Source organism: Nicotiana tabacum, chromosome 3 (genome assembly GCF_000715075.1).
Source record: "Nicotiana tabacum cultivar K326 chromosome 3, ASM71507v2, whole genome shotgun sequence".
Taxonomy (NCBI): Eukaryota; Viridiplantae; Streptophyta; class Magnoliopsida; order Solanales; family Solanaceae; genus Nicotiana; species Nicotiana tabacum.
In genome coordinates, this window is record NC_134082.1 from 139522344 (window position 1) to 139541170 (window position 18827).

An 18827-nucleotide genomic window follows, 5' to 3' on the forward strand; every position below is an offset into this window, starting at 1 on the left:
CACAAACCCCGGTATTTGACTTGTTTTGATAAATGTGGTGACGCACATGCTAGGTGACGAGCGTGTGGGCATGCACCGATAGGGATTGTGACTTCGTATGTCCCATAGCGACTATTGAACCACGTATTTGATTTGAAACCTTATGATATTCCGTACTTTAGTCATTTATACTGTATTATGGGTTGTATGCCATGTTTAGGGCCTTGTGCCGACCTGTTGATACCCTTAGGGGCATTTTTACTATTTTTCCTCACTTTATTTGTTGAAAGCATATCCTCAGTCATATTTTATCTGTTTAAATGTTTAAAACTGGTTTTGTCACTCCACTTCTAATTGTGAGGACTGTTTGGGCTGAGTTCCCTAATTTCTATTATTGTGCCTGAGAGGTTGTGAGGTTAATGACTGAGAGAGGTTGAGAACCTAATAGTGAGGATATTCTATGTATATATTATGGATCGGACTGCACGTCGCAGCAATATTTATATGGATCGGGCTGCACGCCGCAGCGATATATATATTGGATCGGGCTGCACGCCGTAGCGATATATATATTGGATGGGGCTGCGCGCCACAACGATATGATGCTTGGGCTGTAGGTGCCCCTCCGGAGTCTGTACAACTCCAGTGAGCATAGTCGACTATAAATTATGGATCGGGCTGCACGTCGTAGCGGATACTATGATTTATATTACTATGAGATATTAATGAGCTTGAGTGACGAGAGTGAGTCACGAGTGACTGAGGGGCTGCCCGAGAGGCCATATTCTTAGTGATACCTTATCCGAGGGGCCCAGTTATGATATTTTCATTGATTTCACTCTTTTTTTTAAAAATAAGACTCTGTTGGAAAAATTGCTAAGTATATGATTTCAAGTGTTTAAACTAAAGTTGATAATTTTACGATGAAACTGGTTTTAAAATGTGAAATGGACTTGTTATCTTGTTGTTTATTCAGTTATATGATTTTTAACTGCTCGTCACTGCTTTCAGACCTTATTTACTTTAGTTACTTACTGCATGTTACTCCCTGCACCTTGTGTGCAAATCCGGGTGCCCGAGTGGCAGAGTGAGTGTCCTCAGCTGATCTAGAGGTTGCCGGAGATTTTAAGGTAGTTGCATGGCATCCGCAGCCCTGTTTTCTCCTTCTTATCTTGTTCTTTTCCGCATTTTTTTGACTTATATTGTATCAGATAGTCAGTTATGTAGTAGAGGCTCTAGACTCATGACACTAGATATTTGGGACTGTGTAGTTCATGTTTATTTGACTTTCGCTTATATTTTGTTGTTTCTAAACACTTATTATGGAAAAATTGGTATTTAAACCTATATTAGAAAATGGTTTTATAAAAGGAATTTATGTAGTTAATGGTTTGGGTTGGCTTGCCTAGTAATGTGATAGGCGTCATCACGACCGGGTATTTAGGGTCGTGACATTATGTGAAAATGGGTTTCGAAGATGCGTATTGGGATTTCCTCCTGGATGAGATCAAATGGAAGGTTTTTGACTGATCGAGTATGTATTCTTCTTGTGACTTAGAGTTTATTATGAGATTATTGTACTTTTTATATGATGCATGATAGATGCGGTGTGTTGTGTGGGATGGAGATTTGCATGTGCAAGGTCACTGTTCAGTTTTGAAGGGAAGATTATGAATTCTTAGACAGTATGGACGGTTTCTGATGTTTAGATGAATGCTATAACTTTTTGGTATTTCTTGAGAAAGGTGCACATTTCAGAAGGTGCACTGTATTTTGACTTATGAATGCTTCATTAGTATTGCGGTACTCACCTGGTTGATCGGCCGCTGATTTCCGATTTCGCTATGTGGCACAGAGGAATTATCGAAGTATTCCTCCTGGGATGATCATATATGAGAGATGTATTAGACATTCGAGCAGTGGAGTTGGGATCAGATATGGTGATTCAGGTGATCTATGGATTTGGAGACTGGGTGTTCTCAAAAGCAGATTATTTCGTGGTTGTGAATTGTGAAGATGTGGCCAAAGTTGGCCAGATGATAATGTGTTATGTCCAGCCTCGAGCCTGGGGGCGAGACCGACACCCAGTGCCTCACCTATCCTTGTGTATCACTTGCGACTAAGAGACTGAACATGTAATGTCATAGTTTGGCTATGGGCCACATTACAAGATAATGTGCGATGCAAAATATAAAACTGAACAGAGATTAACGCTGACTAAATGTCAACACTGTTGACATCCCATTTTGTCCCTCCTTTCTTCCAAATTATTTCTTTAAGCTTCTAATATCACTAATAATATAAGGTAGTTATTCTAGTATTTATTTTAATACAAATTATGCCTATTTGTTATTACTATTAAAACTCTTACTATACCCGTTGTTGTTGTTTATTATTCACTCGTTCATTCATTCTTATCGCCTTTACCGGCTTTCATAAGAGGGAAAGATCACTCCGTCATGCAGCAGAGCAGTGTTCATCTAACTAGAAATTTGTGAAAAAGCATATCATTCTCCTTTATTTAGTAAAATAGTAATGTTTCTTTAATCCTACGTTTTATAAATATATGATCCAATAATATTACAGTTTTATACTTATCAATTAGTATAAGGGATATTTTTATATGTTAATATTATGTAGTATTACATAATATGATTATTAAAATATTTTATCTAATAGAAGCCCAAAGAAATATACAAAGAAGAAGGAAAATGTTCAGCAGTCTAGGCCTAAATTTCGGCCAAATCAGCCCACCTGACGCAGCCCAAAGTCTCTCTTTAACCCAAAACAAAGTTCAACCCAATCAACCCTCTAGTGACCCGCTAGCCCAAGTCCAGGAATCCTCTAGAATACCTTCCTCATGACCAAAATAACCCTAATTTAAGTTTGGTCAAATAAACCCACAAAAATTTCTCAACTCTCTCTCTTCCTCACGTGATATCTCCCCTTTTCCAAAGAATCTTTCCTTCTCTAGTTCTTCTTTTGCTTTGCCTTCCAGATGACAGAACCTAGCTTCACTAAAATGGTGAAATAAATGGCCAATCATGGAGATTTGTTTCACCTCTCTACTACCCTCACTCAAACGGCTATTTTAATTTTCAAACCAAGAACCCTAATTTTTGCCCCTATAAATGCTCGCAATTGCAGCCCATTTGGGAACAACCTTTACCCCCCACCCCCCAAGAATCCTTAAGCTTCATCCGCCACTCTTCCCCCAAACTTTAGTATTGGTCATCGCCACACTTCGTATCTGTTGCTATAATTTCTCAGAAAATCTGAGTTTCTTATTGTTTTCTTCGTCTTTGTTGGCTCTAGCTATAACAGAGACTTCGTATTTTACCACGTTCGAGTCAGTTCTGATTCTGTTCGCAAGAGGAGTGTAGATTCGAGGCCTGCGACGTCCCTAGTTTACTGCCTCGCAACAGGTATACTTTGGAGCACATGGAGTCTTAATTCGGGACTCTTGCAGTAGAGTCGCATAGAGACTCAACGCTACTACCACCAGATGGAGTCATTGCATACCATATTCCTTAGACGCACCGGATAGCAAGAAAAACAAGCTAAACGCTTGGGGACGCCTATGGCGTCTTTCATTTCTTTTCTTTACCATTCATGTTATTTGACCTTTGCTTGTGATTTGAGTTATCTCTAATTTCTGGGATTATGTGTTAAAATTCGTGTTACCGTAGTATGTTTAATTATGTAGAAGCTTTACTTTTATTATCTATTTGGTACTATCTTATTCATGTAAATTTAGCCTCTATTATAAGGACTTAGAATCAGCTTTTAAAGTGACGCTTCAAAACCTTTTCATCAAAATTATTTTCTATTGGCCTTGTGCTAAACTTTCGTAAACACAAGATTTTTAAGTCCGACGAAATGATTTGTAAAGTATGTATATGAAACTATTTTCGTAAGTCCTAACCTTTTGAAGAACGATTTCAATTGTTGGGTTTGTCAAGTTCTATGGGGTTTAAACATTTTCCTAGAAGTTAAGTCAAAACAATTTATATCTTGAGTTTGAAATGCTTTAAAGTAATTATCTCTTTTTAGAAACTTATATAGTTTTGTAATGACTCACTTCTTCAAACATAACACTAGTATACATGTATTCTCTAATTGACAATCATTTTTCTTGACAAACGTTTAACACTTAGTTTTGAAATTAATTGACCTAAGTTTGGCCGGTTAACCATTTTTAACGGATCTTAAAAGGTGTCTTACCCCTTCCTTTTGAGATAGTTAGAACCCTTACTCATAATCTTTAGGTTAATGGGTCATATAAACAGAGTTAACTTTAAGCACTACTTAGTTAAAATTGGTGTCCTAATTCACCATTAAAATAATTAGGTGGCGACTCTCTTTAATTAATTAAACCTTCAGAATTACCAATATGTTAATACTCTAATTTGATTCGTGTTAAAATAGTGTATAACAAACATAAAGTTGGGCCGGCAATGCCGTCATAATTACTACAACTGACAAGCCAAAAAAATATACGTACATGGCCTACAAGCCCAACATACTACACCAACTGACACGATATGTCTACAAGCTTCTACTGATAGATGTACTGTGATCGGAACAGGGCCCCGACCTACCCATAACCTATCTACATATATACACAAGATGTACACCAAATGCTAGATCTGGCAACTTCGAAAGAAGGGGAGCTTACCGATAAAGTTGTACTCGGGCAACACCTACTGAGGAGATCTACCCGTCTGTCTGTCTGAACTTGCACGCATGAAATGCAGCGCCCCCAAAAAGAGACGTCAGTACGAAATAATGTACCGAGTATGTAAGGTAATATTTTGAAAGCTGAAACTGAACTGATAATATAATAACAGAAAGCAACTGGGGGTTAAGGAAAACCTAAAGATATGCTCATATGCTGATACTGACTCAACTCTCTCAATATAGTAATTAAAATAGTTGTTTGGCCTTATAAGGCTCGGTATATATATATATATATATATATATATATATATATATATATATATATATATATATATATATATATATATATATATATATATATATATGCTCTACCGTAGTAGGCTCGTTCATAGGCGCTCGGCCATACTAGGCTCTGTATCTCGACCAACTGGGCCAGCTCATAGGTGCTCGGCCACAATAGATTCGATATATAACTTACCATCTGATCAGAGGTTGCCCAATAGGGGCCTACCCGTCGATTATAACTCGATGGTAAAAAAAATATTTTAATATTGTATATATAAACTCTCTGCTCTCTTGACCGGAAGAAGGAAAATACTCAATTGAATAAGATTTATATTCATCCTACGAGAAACAGAAGAATGATCCTACAACAATTAAAATGAACTTAACTATTGAAGGTACAAGAGACAAGATTAAGAGGCATATTGAATTAATAGCAGAAAATAAAAATTACGTTTAACTTAGTGAGTCATCATTCTTGGCCTTCCATTATCCATTACAGAGTCTCTTGTTTCTACTTTTGGGAAGTAACATCTCCTTCTGATTTTAAAACCTTTTTCTTATTTTTGACTAAATTCGTATTTAGTGTTCCAAAGCTCAACCATTTCAATGTCGTTGAAAAGAAAGAGAATACAGTAGCTTGTTGAACCCGAAATATTTCGGCTTTTTACATGGTCATACCATGAAACAGCTTCCAATTAAATGCAAAATTCATTTTTGAATATGACCCAAACCGACACATTATTTGGTCCAAACCGACCATCGTAACTTATAAAACTAGAAAAATATACGTAACTTGCAAGACTAGCAAAAATATACGTAAATTTTGGGATATGAATTTTTCTTTATATCTCATTATCAACCCTAGTAATTACGAGATCATGCCAAAAATAAAGGAAAGGTTTAGCCTTAACATACCTGGAGTAGAGAAAAATCTGTATAATGTTCTTAGAAAAGGTTACACCGTACTCCCTTAAAACCATAAAATTTTACGTTGCCAAATCTTGGTGGAATCGTTGAAACGTGTAGGAAATCATGTTGCTTAATGAAATATGTAGATTCTGGTTTCAAAGTCTTCAAGAATGAAATTTGAAAGAGTTTAAGAATAACTAATGTTTTTGTGTCTTAATATTGAAACTTTTGAAATGAAATTGGCATGGTTGTTTTGAATGTTTTAAAGTAGGAGGTGTCTTGCACTAAGACATTAAGAAGCCACCTCATATAAAATGACTAATGGTCATTTTATTAACAAGGGTTTGCTGCCACGTTTTGGGATTTATTTATTAATTAGGTAATATCCTGCTATCCGATAATTAACCAATTCATAAATGTGAAGTTTTTCCTAAAGGTTCTGTAGCCTCCCGAAGATAAGTACAGACTTCTCCGTACCGATCCGCGTGACTCCACTAAACCTACTCATGACCCGTAAGACCTATGTAACTTAGACTCTGATACCAACTTGTCACGACCCCAAAATCGATCCGGTCGTGATGGCCCTTATCGTGAAACTAGGTCAGCCAACTCATTTCCAAATAATACATATTTCATTTAAAACATAAGTAAAACCATGTTTTCAACTGAAATCCTAAAAAAGATATAAAGTAAAAATCAAAACAAAGCAGAAAAAATACAATCCCGATCTCGGGTGTCACTAAGTCATGAGAAAAATACTACAACTGTTCGAAATAAAATAAGACTAACATAGTCTGAGAATAGCCAACAAATACACTAAGAGGAAGATAAAGAAGGAGAAAGGGGGTACTGCAATCGCCAAACAGCTACCTCGCTATCTCCAATGAAAGCCCACGACTGAAATGATCAACAACCGCTACCGTGGCCCGAGATACCTGGATCTGCACACAAGGTGTAGGGGGTAACGTGAGTACACCAACTCAGTAAGTAACAAGTCCAAACTATGGACTAAGAGGTAGTTACAAATTCAACCTCATCAAAGATAACAGAAATAACGTACAGTAACGTAAGCATGTTTTCAACTAAATAGACAGTTCAAAATAGGGAATAGAGCAGATATTAACATGGTAAAGAAATGAGACTCTACTACATCTATATGTCAGTGCACATGTTGTACGGAATGCACCATACTGAGTGCCTCATGTGCCCACAATCTCAAATGCTCGTCCACTCAGTACTATATATGGCTACTGGAAGATCTATCCCGGAATATATACGTCTCTAACAGCAGTCACTCAGTACTGAGGAAGGCCAATCCAGCCTATGGAGAAGATCCATCTCCAGATAATAATAATGATATCAACCTCACACAACCTCTCGGTACTGTATATGGATCACAAGGCCTATGGAAGATCCGTCCCGGAATATATACACATTACAGACCATCGGTCTCCAGTACCGAAGAACAGGCCAACCAGCCTCATGGAGAAGATCCATCTCCATACCAAGGGAAGATCCATCCCTGAGTATAATCAATTGCGCTCACTGGGGGTGTGTTACAGACTCCGGAGGGGCTCCAACAGCCCAAGCGCTATCATAATCATCAACATAACCGCTGCGGCATATAGCCCGATCCCATAACTGTCACTCACAATTAGGCTCTCAGCCTCACTCAGTCATCACTCTCCAGTCTCACACACACGGTCTCACAATATCATGAAACTAGCCCGAAATAATGATATGATGTGCTAAATAATAATAACTGAGACCGAGGCATGGTATGATATGCATAAGCAAAACTGAGTACAGAATATGAATGAATGAAATGAGATAACAGCAAGAAACGACCACTCGGGTCTCAACAGTATTGGCGTGAAGCCCTAACAGGATATCTAGCATATTTTACAGCACATTTACTTAATCCTATGATAGAAACACGGATATCCACAAGAAAGAGTCACTACGCGATACTGTGGAATGAACCACGCCACAATCCTCACAGTGCATGCCCGCACGCCCGTCACTTGGCTTGTGCATCACCTCAATACAAATCATATAGCACATAGTTCGGGGTTTTGAACCCTCAGAACCAAGTTTGGAAGTGTTACTTACCTCAAGCCAAGACAAACTCTAGCCCGCGACGCCCTTGCCTCTCTATTCGGCCTCCAAAATTAGTATATTATCATCAATATACGCTAAAGGAATGCAACCCATACAAAAATTATCAAATTAACTCAAAAATCCCAAAATTGGCCAAACCCGACCTCCGGACCCATGTCTCGGAATTCGATAAAAATCACATCACTAGAATCCTTATCCTCCCACGAGTCCATTCATACCAAAAGCATCGAAATCGGACCTTAAATGGCCCCTTAAATCACCACTCAAAGCTTTTCAAAATTCAAACCCTAATCTCCCAACTTTTTTCCCTAATTTTCACTAATATCATGATTAAACAATGAAAACATGATCATAAACACAAGTAATAAAGCTTAAGTGGTTTACCCAACTGATAACCCTTGATCCCTCTTGAGAAATCACTGCCCAATCTTAATTCCAGTCTTCAAAAATGGAGAAACTTAGTAAAATTCATGAAGAAAACTTTTTTATACCTTCTGTCCAATGTTTTCCGCATCTGAGGTCTCAGAGTCGCTTCTGCGACGCCGCACCTGTGGAAAATCCATTGCACGTGCGGTTTTCACTTAACCATGGGATTCCCGCTTCTGTGGTCAGCTTCTCGCTCCTGCGGTCTCGCATGTGCGGTCCTTGTGCGCACCTGCAGTTCTCTTCAGCTCCTCAATTCTTCGCATATGCGGCCCCTATCTCGCTTCTGTGAGGCTCGCACCTGCGGTCCCTAATCCGCAGGTGCAGAAATGACAGAAGCAGCAAAGTTCAGCTGCTCAACCAATTCCAAATCCTTCCGTTAGCCATCCGAATTCATCCCGAGGCCCTCGGGGCCTCCACCAAAAATACCAACAAGTCATATACCACTATTCAAACTTATTCCAACCTTCGGAATACCCAAAACAACATCGAAACACCAAATCGACCTCGGATTCAAGCCTAAAAACTTAGAAACTTCCAAATTCCGCATACGATGCCAAACATATCAAACCAACTCCGAATGACCTGAAATTTTGCACACACATCCCAAACGACACTACTGGCCTACTCCAATTTCCGAAGTTTCATTCCGACCCCGATATTAGAATTTTCACTGCCAACCGAAAAATGCCAAATTTCCATTTTCGTCAATTTACACCTAAATCTACCACGTACCTCCAAACCACATTCCGAACAAGCTCCTACGCCCAAAATCACCTAACAGAGCTATCTGAACCATCAAAATTCACATCCAAAATCTTTTACACATAAGTCAATATCCGATTGATTTTTCCAACTTAAACTTACTCAAAAGAGACTAAGTGTCTCATACTTCTCAAAAACCACTCTGAACCCGAACCAACCAATCTGATACCACATAATACAGCTGAACAAGACATAAAAAAGCAGAAATGGGGGAAATGAGGCTGAAATTCATAAAACGACCGGTCGGGTCGTTACATACACCTTGTACGATAAAAAAAAGGAATTCTTGTGGAGAAGAAGAATAGGTTTTGATTAGGAGAGAAAGGTGAATTTTAATATTCTCTACATACACGTATCAATAGTTATGGCTACATTTAATGGATATTATCCCCTAAAAAGTGGTAGTTAGGATTATGTATATTAGTAAAAATAATATAGGGTATAATTATTTAGGTATTTCCTATGTAATTTCTATAGTTAGGCATATTGAGTAAAGAGTTTCTATAGATGTATTTTATTTCCCAAGAATAAAAGTTCGTCAAAGTACCTTTTTGAAAGTAGTTTGTTCAAAATACATTGAAAGAAATAAAGGAATAATTCTCTTATAAAAACCGACTCAGTATTGGGATAAATCTGAATAGAAGCAAGACAATTTAATTAATCAAGAGATCCTGAGTAATATGTTATACTAACAGATAATAATACTAGATGATTAATTGACGTGTTTTTAGCTAAGCAGTGCTGGTTGGTAGCGGTCACGTGACTTGTCCTAACCGACAATCAATTATCCTAATCTTTTCTGAAAAACAAAATAACAACTTTTCAAAAAAGCAATTACTGTTGTTGCCAAAAATAGCTAATTCCTCAGTCTAAACAATTACGTTTAGTATTAAGTTCTCTTTATGAAACGAAACAAATCTTTTGATTATGATGTTTCAAATACTATTTTGTTTAAAATTTGGAAGCAATAGTTTATGTAGTTTTAAATACATAAATTTCTTTACCAAATTAACAATTAAATCCATACACAGAAAATTAAAGACATTAGTGTTCTTGTTATAAAATATAACCCAAAATAACAATATAGAACAAGCAAAAACAAACTAAGAGATATAGAGAGGAAGAGAGGAAGAGAGGAAGAGAGGAAGAGAGGAAGAGAGGAAGAGAGATTCTTATTTCTTCTTCAATGGTATGTGTTTTCCTATCTATCACAAGGGGCATAAAAAGTGAAGAAAATATGTCATGGAATATGTTATTGAACATACAAAATATGTCATTGAATATGTCATTAAGCATTTGAGATGAAGATCATGGAAGAAGAGTAGGCATCCACCATAATGTGATATTTATCATAACACTTCCCCTTGGATGTCCAAAGATAATGTGCCTCGTTAAAACCTTACTAGGAAAAAATCCTATGGGGAAAAAATCCTAATAAAGGAAAAAGAGCACACACGTTTAGAAAGACGTCTTTTAGTTGCCTCGTTAAAAACCTTGCAAGGAAAACCCAGTGGGACAAAATTTTATAAGGAAAAAAGAGTACAACGCGTATTAACTCCCCCTGATGAGAGCATCAACTCACATCCTTGAGCCTTCGCATCCCAATTTTGTACACCAGTTTCCTGAAGGTTGATGTTGGTAGAGATTTGGTGAACAAATCAACCATATTATCACTTGAACGAATCTGTTGCACATTGATATCACCATTCTTTTGAAGATCATATGTAAAAAATAACTTTGGTGAAATATGTTTTGTCCTATATCCTTTTATGAATCCTCCCTTCAATTGGGCTATGCATGCTGCATTGTCTTCATACAAAATTGTGGGTAGTTTTTCACACTTCAAACCACATTTGTCTCGGATAAGATGTATTATAGACCTCAACCAAATACATTCTCGACTTGCTTCATGAATAGCAATTATCTCAGCATGATTAGAAGAAGTAGTCACGATTGATTGCTTAGTCGATCGCCAAGATATGGCAGTGTCGCCACATGTAAACACATAACCTGTTTGAGATCGAGCCTTATGCGGGTCAGATAAATACCCAGCATCGGCATAACCAATAAGATCGGGATTGCAATCATTGTCATAAAATAATCCCATATCGGTAGTCCCTTTTAGATATCGCAATATGTGTTTAATCCCATTCCAATGTCTCATTGTAGGAGCAGAGCTATATCTTGCTAAGACATTAACCGAAAAATTTATGTCAGGCCTTGTAGTGTTAGCAAGATACATTAATGCACCAATTGCACTAAGATATGGTACTTCAGGACCAAGAAGCTCTTCATTCTTTTCTTGAGGTCGAAACGGGTCCTTATTCACATCAAGTGATCGAACAATCATCGGACTACTTAATGGATATGCTTCATCCATGTAAAACCGTTTCAATACCTTTTTAATGTAGGCAGATTGATGAACAAAAATCCCATTTGTCAAATGTTCAATTTGCAAACCGAGACATAATTTTATCTTTCCGAGATCTTTCATCTCGAATTACTTCTTTAAATAATCAATTGTCTTTTGGAGTTCTGTAGGAGTTCCAATAAGGTTTATGTCATCGACATATACGGCAAGTACAACAAATTCCGGTGTTGTTTTCTTTATAAAAACACATGGACAAATGGCATCATTTATATAACCCTCCTTTAATAAATACTCACTAAGACGGTTATACCAGATTCTTCCTGATTGCTTTAGACCATACAAAGATATTTGCAATTTGATTGAAAATATTTCCCGGGACTTTGAATTCTGTGTGTTAGGCATTTTAAATCCCTCGGGAATTTTCATGTAAATCTCATTATCAAGTGAGCCGTAGAGGTTGGCATACACCCATTAAATGCATGTCAAGCTTTTCATGGACAACAAAACTAATGAGATAACGGAATGTTATAGCATCCATAACAGGAGAATATGTCTCTTCATAATCGACACCAGGCCTTTGTGAAAATCCTTGTGCAACAAGGCGTGCCTTATATCTTTGTACCTCATTTTTCTCATTCATTTTGCGTACAAAGACCCATTTATAGCCAACAGGCTTAACACCATTAGGTGTTTGGACTACAGGCCCCAAAACTTCACGTTTTGCAAGTGAACTTAACTCTAATTGGATTGCTTCTTGCCATTTTGGCCAATCAAGTCTTTGTCGACATTCTCCAACAGATTGAGGTTCAAGATCCTCACTTTCTTGCATAATGCTAGATGCAACATTATATGCAAAGATGTAATCCACCACTATATCCATTCTATTCAAATTTGTCTCAATATCGATAGGATTTATTGATAGTTCCTTATTTTCTTGAGTCTCAAGCTCATTGATTTCCTCATGAATCTCAGGATTGGTTAAATCGTGAATTTCATTATGAAACTCTTTCGTAGTGTCATCTTGATCATTTATTTTCCTTTTTCTAGGATTTCGATCCTTAGAACCTAATGGCCTGCCACGTTTTAGGCGTGTTTTTGACTCATTAGCTATGACACTAGAAGATTGTCCAATAGGGACATCAATACGGATTGGAACATTCTCTGCAGAGATATGTGATTTTGTTATCCTTTTCAGATCCGTAAATACATCTGGCATTTGATTTGCTATTTTCTACAAATGGATAATCTTTTGCACCTCTGTGTCACAAATAGAGGCACGTGGATCAAGATGAGACAATGATGTATTTTCCACAAAATTTCACGTTTGGTTTAACAAATTTCTCCCCCTAATTTTGGGGAAAATGCCTCATCAAATCGACAATCTGCAAAACGAGTAGTGAACAAATCTCCTGTTAATGTTTCAAGGTAGCGAATAATGGAGGGCGATTCAAACCCAACATATATTCCTAACCTTCTTTGGGTACCCATCTTGGTGCGATATGGGGGTGCTACAGAGCACATATACAGCGCATCCAAAAATTCTTAGATGAGATATATTAGGTTCATGACCCAAAACTAATTGCAATGGGGAATATTTGTGATAATTTATCGGTCTGAGGCGAATTAGCATTACTGCATGCAAAATGGCGTGACCCCAAATAGAAGTGGGCAACTTCGTTTTCATGGGTAACGGTCTTGCTATCAATTGCAGACGTTTAATTACAGACTCTGCATGACCATTTTGAGTGTGAACATGAGCTATAGGATGTTCCACTTTTATCCCAATTGATAAACAATAATCATTAAATGCTTGGGGATAAAAACTCAGCAGCATTATCAAGTCTAATAGACTTAATTGGATTATCGGAAAATTGTGCCCGTAATCTGATTATTTGTGCCATTAATTTTGCAAACGCGAGGTTGCGAGATGACAATAGGCATACATGAGACCATCTAGAAGATGCATCTATTAAGACCATAAAATATCTAAACGACCCACTAGGTGGGTGAATAGGTCCACAAATGTCCCCTTGTATACGTTCTAAAAATGCAGGGGACTCAATCCCAACCTTTGTTGGTGATGGTCTTATAATTAACTTGCCTTGATAACAAGAAGTGCAAGAAAATTCATTATTTAAAAAAAAAATTCAAATTCTTTAATGGATGCCCATTTGAGTTTTCTATGATTCGTCTCATCATAATTGATCCAGGATGGCCCAATCGATCATGCCAAAGTACAAAAGTATTGGAAGTAGTAACCTTTTGGTTTAAGGTAGAATATGCCTCAATTGTACTAATTTTTGTCCAATACATGCCACAAGATAAAGATGGGAACTTCTCAATAATTCATTTTTGGCCAGAGACATTCTTGGTAACGATGAGATATTTCATATTATTCTCATCTATTGTCTCAATATGAAATTCATTTTTGCGGATATCTTTAAAACTCAACAAGTTCCTCTTGGACTTGGAGGAGAACATTGCATTCTCAATGATAATTATTGTTCCCATAGGCAGAGTTATAGTAGCTCTTCTAGAGCCTTCAATTAGATTACTACTACCAGAAATTGTAGTAATATCTGCCTTACACATACTTAAATGAGAGAAATATTTCTTCTCTTTGAATATTGTATGTGTCGTACATGAATCAATTAAGCAAATATTTTTACAATTGAACTTTGATCCAAGTTTTCTTTGAAAGATATCCATATTTGCTTCCCGTAGTTTGACATACAAAAGAAGTATATGAATAAATATTAGTATTTTTAGAGAAAAATGGAAAAGAAATAAAGTTAAACCAATAATTCAATATCAGCCTTTAATGCATTTTCTGGAAAATTCTAATTATTATACAAATAATTATGCAGAAAATAATACAAGTACACGTATGACTAATACAACTACAACAAATTTATTTACATGTATAAATTATTTGCATTTTCCAACACATTGTATGAAAAATAATTGATCCGTGTAAGAAAAGAACATACTCATAAAAAATATTGAGGGTGAAGTAACAAAAGTTGTTCCAGGGTGCTTGTAAACCTTTTCTTAAAGAGAATTAAAGCAACGTAAAGGAAAGTTAAAATTGTTAAAAGATCACTGAGACTAGAATACTAATTAATAGGATATTACTCCTTGTTTGTGAAATTTATAATATTTCAGAAATAAAAATATTCTTAAGAACTACATAAGAAGAATTATAAAGTGCAATAAAAATTACGAGATGTTTATTCATTACATACTACGAGTAGGAAAGCATAAAAATTAAATTGCTCAATCATCTCTAACCACAGATCCATCACCGATCAAGTGGTTTATTTTTTCATCAGGGTGCTCAAAAAATCTGTCACATCCAAGTGGGTGATGTCAAATTCATTGTCATAGACAAGTTTGGCTTCAGGACCTTTATTCTTTAGAGATACTTGATAAAGCTCAACCAAATGTTTTGGTATGCGACAAATTTTTGCTCAATGCCCTTTTCCACCGCAATGATAGAATTTAGTTTCTGAACCCTCTGCGTTTCGCTTCTCATCTTTCCCTTTCCATTTTTGGAAGTTATTTTTCGGTGGAGGATGATTAACACTAGGAAATTTTTTTCCTTGGATATGGACACGAGCACGACCACGAATATGACCACGACCTTTTCCACGATTAGCATAATAGGAATGCACCTCATCCTCTTTAGGCAATGGTGTAGACCCAGTGGGTTGATTTTCGTGATTTCTCATAAGCAATTCATTGTTTCGTTCAGCCACAAGTAGAAGAAAAGTCAACTGAGAGTACTTTGTGAAGCCTTTCTCTCGGTACTGCTGTTGCAAGATCATATTGGAGGCATGAAACGTTGTAAACGTTTTTTACAGCATATCATAGTCACTGATATTATCTCCACAGAGTTTCAATTTAGAAGTAATTCTAAACATAGCAGAATTATATTCAGAAATAGACTTAAAGTCTTGGAGCCTAAGATGAGCCCAATCATATCGTGTTTGCGGAAGAGTGACCAACTTTAAGTTGTCAGATCTTTCCTTTAAACTATTCCACAAAATAAGTGGATCTTTCACTGTGAGATATTCAATTTTTAACCCTTCATCAAGGTGATGGCGCAAGAAAATCAAGGCCTTAGCACAGTCTTGGGTAGATGCTTTATCTTTATCTTTAATGGCGTCTCCAAGACCCATTGCATCTAAATGGATTTCAGCATCCAATACCCATGTCATATAGTTCTTGCCCGAAATTTCAAGGGCAACGAACTTTCTTTTCATAATATCAGACATAATTTAAAAAAATACAAATTTGAGAAAAATTATACCTCAATTTTCTCAAAGATCTTCTTGAAATTGTAGAGTCTCGTGCTGATAACGTGTTATAAAATATAACCCAAAATAACAATATAGAACAAGCAAAAACAAACTAAGATATATAGAGAGAAAGAGAGGAAGAGAGATTCTTATTTTTTCTTCAATTGTGTGTATTTTCCTATCTATTACAAGGTCTTTATATAGGCATAAAAAGTGAAGAAAATATATCATGGAATATGTCATTGAACATACAAAATATGTTATTGAATATATCATTAAGCATTTAAGATGAAGATCATGGAAGAAGAGTAGACATCTACTATAATGTGATATTTATCGTAACAGTTATTAGTTCGTATTCTGTCCTTATCCTTTTTACCAAGGGTGAAGCTTTTAGTGCTATGATCTTTCTATTTTTTCCCAAGTAGTGTTGTAAGTGAGACGTGATTCGGTATCTGCCCTTCAACTCAGAAGCAATGGAATTCTAGAAAGGAAAGCACGTGCAGGGTTAAAGTTAGTTGCAAGGAGAGGTGGTTAGAGCTCCACGCCTACATGCAACTCCCACTCCTTTATAAATCTCAGCCCCTAATTTCCTCTAACTCCTCACTACTTGCCAATCTCTCCCCTATATATCCTATATACGTCTCCACATAAAGAGTGCGTTACTATCTAAGTGCTCGTTTGTATATATGTACAAACAAAAAACAAGAAATTAGTCTATCAAACGAAGAAGATTACCAAAAATGGCACCTTCGACATTGACAGCTCTAGCAGAGGAAAAGACACTTCAAACAAGTTTCATAAGAGATGAAGATGAGCGACCAAAAGTGGCGTACAACCAATTCAGCGATGAGATTCCGATCATATCGTTGAAGGGTATTGATGATGAGGGTGGAATTAATGGAAGAAGAGGTGAAATATGTGAAAAGATTGTCAAGGCATGTGAAGATTGGGGCGTTTTCCAGGTAGTTGATCATGGTGTTGATGCCCAACTTATCTCACAAATGACAACCCTTGCTAAACAATTCTTCGCTTTGCCTGCTGAGGAAAAGCTACGGTTTGACATGTCGGGTGGCAAGAAAGGTGGCTTCATTGTCTCTAGCCATCTACAGGTAATTTACCTTGTATGTTTATATATATATACTTGGTCATAGTCCCTCCATTTGAAAAAAAAAAATAAAACTTATCACCTACAGTAATATTTTCCTTTAGAGTTAAATATATCAAAAGTTTAGAAGTTTAAGCTTATGTTGTGACAAAATAAAAACATTTAAGGTAAGCAGCTAAATTATGAGGTAATTACATGTAAATTTTAATGATAAACATTACTAAGTAGTAATATGATTTAAAAAATTGATAGTTAACCTGCTATATATCATGTGTTAAGTAAAAAAGGTTTGCTATATATATCCTTTCAAGTTTCACCTGATGTTAAAATTATAAAACTAGTATATGTATATATCTTTTTACATGTTCTGACTTTAGAAAGTAGAAAATAGTACTAGTAATTAATAAGGAATGGGAGAAAATTAGATTTGACATTTACTGACAATTGTTAATGAATCCTTTTTATAGGGTGAAGTGGTCCAAGATTGGCGTGAAATAGTGACCTACTTCTCATACCCAATTCGGGCTAGAGACTACTCTAGATGGCCAGACAAACCAGAGGGATGGATAGATGTGACTCAAAAGTACAGTGAAAAGTTAATGGAGTTGGCTTGCAAATTATTGGAAGTACTATCAGAGGCTATGGGCTTAGAGAAGGAGGCCTTAACCAAGGCATGTGTGGATATGGACCAAAAAGTGGTTGTCAATTTTTACCCAAAGTGTCCACAGCCTGACCTTACCCTTGGGCTGAAACGACACACTGATCCAGGAACCATCACCCTCTTGTTACAAGACCAAGTTGGTGGGCTTCAAGCCACTAAAGATAATGGCAAAACTTGGATTACTGTTCAGCCCGTTGTTGGCGCTTTTGTTGTCAATCTTGGTGACCATGGTCATGTAAGTTTGTAGTATTACTTAGACCCAACAATTGTTTGTGTTCAATGTTATCAATTTAATAAATAAATTGGCATTTAATTATGTGAATTTTTGACAGTTTTTGAGCAATGGAAGGTTTAAGAACGCTGATCATCAAGCAGTGGTGAACTCGAATAGCAGCAGATTATCGATAGCTACGTTTCAGAATCCAGCACCAGAGGCAATAGTGTATCCTTTGAAAATTAGGGAAGGAGAGAAGGCAGTGATGGACGAGCCCGTAGCATTTGCAGAAATGTATAGGAGGAAAATGAGTAAGGACCTTGAGCTTGCTAGGCTCAAGAAACTAGCCAAGGAGCAGCAAATACAAGCTGAAGAAGCTGCTGAGAAGGCCAAGTCGGAAACCAAGCCTATTGATGAAATTCTTGCTTAATTTTACAATTTTAGTCATTATACATATTTTAATGCTCGAAATTGATCCTACTCCTATAATTTCTTTTTATTACTACTATTGTCTTCAATAACCATTTATCTTGCCGTTTTGAATTGGTGATAAAGTTGCCAAACCTATATGTTTGGTATGCTAAGGAGAAAGTGCAAACCTTTTGTCAAAGTAATTTTGTTACTGCATGTTACTGTCACTTCGCCGCAACGTCTTAATTTGTTTTCAGTCGTTTGCTTTCTTTATCGCTTTTTCTGCTGTGCTTCGCCAGTAGCATTGACTCCAATTTACATAACTGAAAGACGGAGGCACACATAAGATTTGATAACTTAAGTACACCACAATGTTCAAACTCAATTATCACTTTCTGCACCACAATACTCTGATAATTATCTCTATTTTGGTTTGGTTTGGTTTGATTCAATTTATTAGGTTTTTGGTTTGTAAGCAGATAAATTATTCTATTAAGCGAAAATAGACTTATTGGGAAATCGCACCTCTCATATAAGCACCATAAGCAAAACAACATTTTCAATAGGTGAGCTTTACCCTTTTATCAACAACACATTAT

At 36.6% G+C, this 18827-nt stretch overlaps 1 protein-coding gene and 1 long non-coding RNA gene across 2 annotated transcripts; one reads left to right on the plus strand and one right to left on the minus strand.

The window, feature by feature from the left end:
* Window positions 1-2998: 2998 nt before the first annotated feature.
* LOC142179514 (uncharacterized) lies at window positions 2999-6126 on the minus strand. The gene is made up of 2 exons (XR_012707867.1): window positions 5860-6126; window positions 2999-4711 (listed from the first exon to the last, which is right to left on the minus strand). It is a non-coding gene; the product is annotated as an uncharacterized LOC142179514 (long non-coding RNA).
* A 10313-nt stretch (window positions 6127-16439) lies between these two features.
* LOC107806462 (flavanone 3-hydroxylase) lies at window positions 16440-18481 on the plus strand. Its single transcript, XM_016630614.2, has 3 exons — window positions 16440-16946; window positions 17410-17838; window positions 17936-18481. The coding sequence occupies exons 1-3, from the start codon at window positions 16578-16580 to the stop codon at window positions 18245-18247; spliced, it is 1110 nt and encodes a 369-aa protein (XP_016486100.1). The 5' UTR covers window positions 16440-16577; the 3' UTR covers window positions 18248-18481.
* The last annotated feature ends 346 nt before the right edge of the window (window positions 18482-18827 follow it).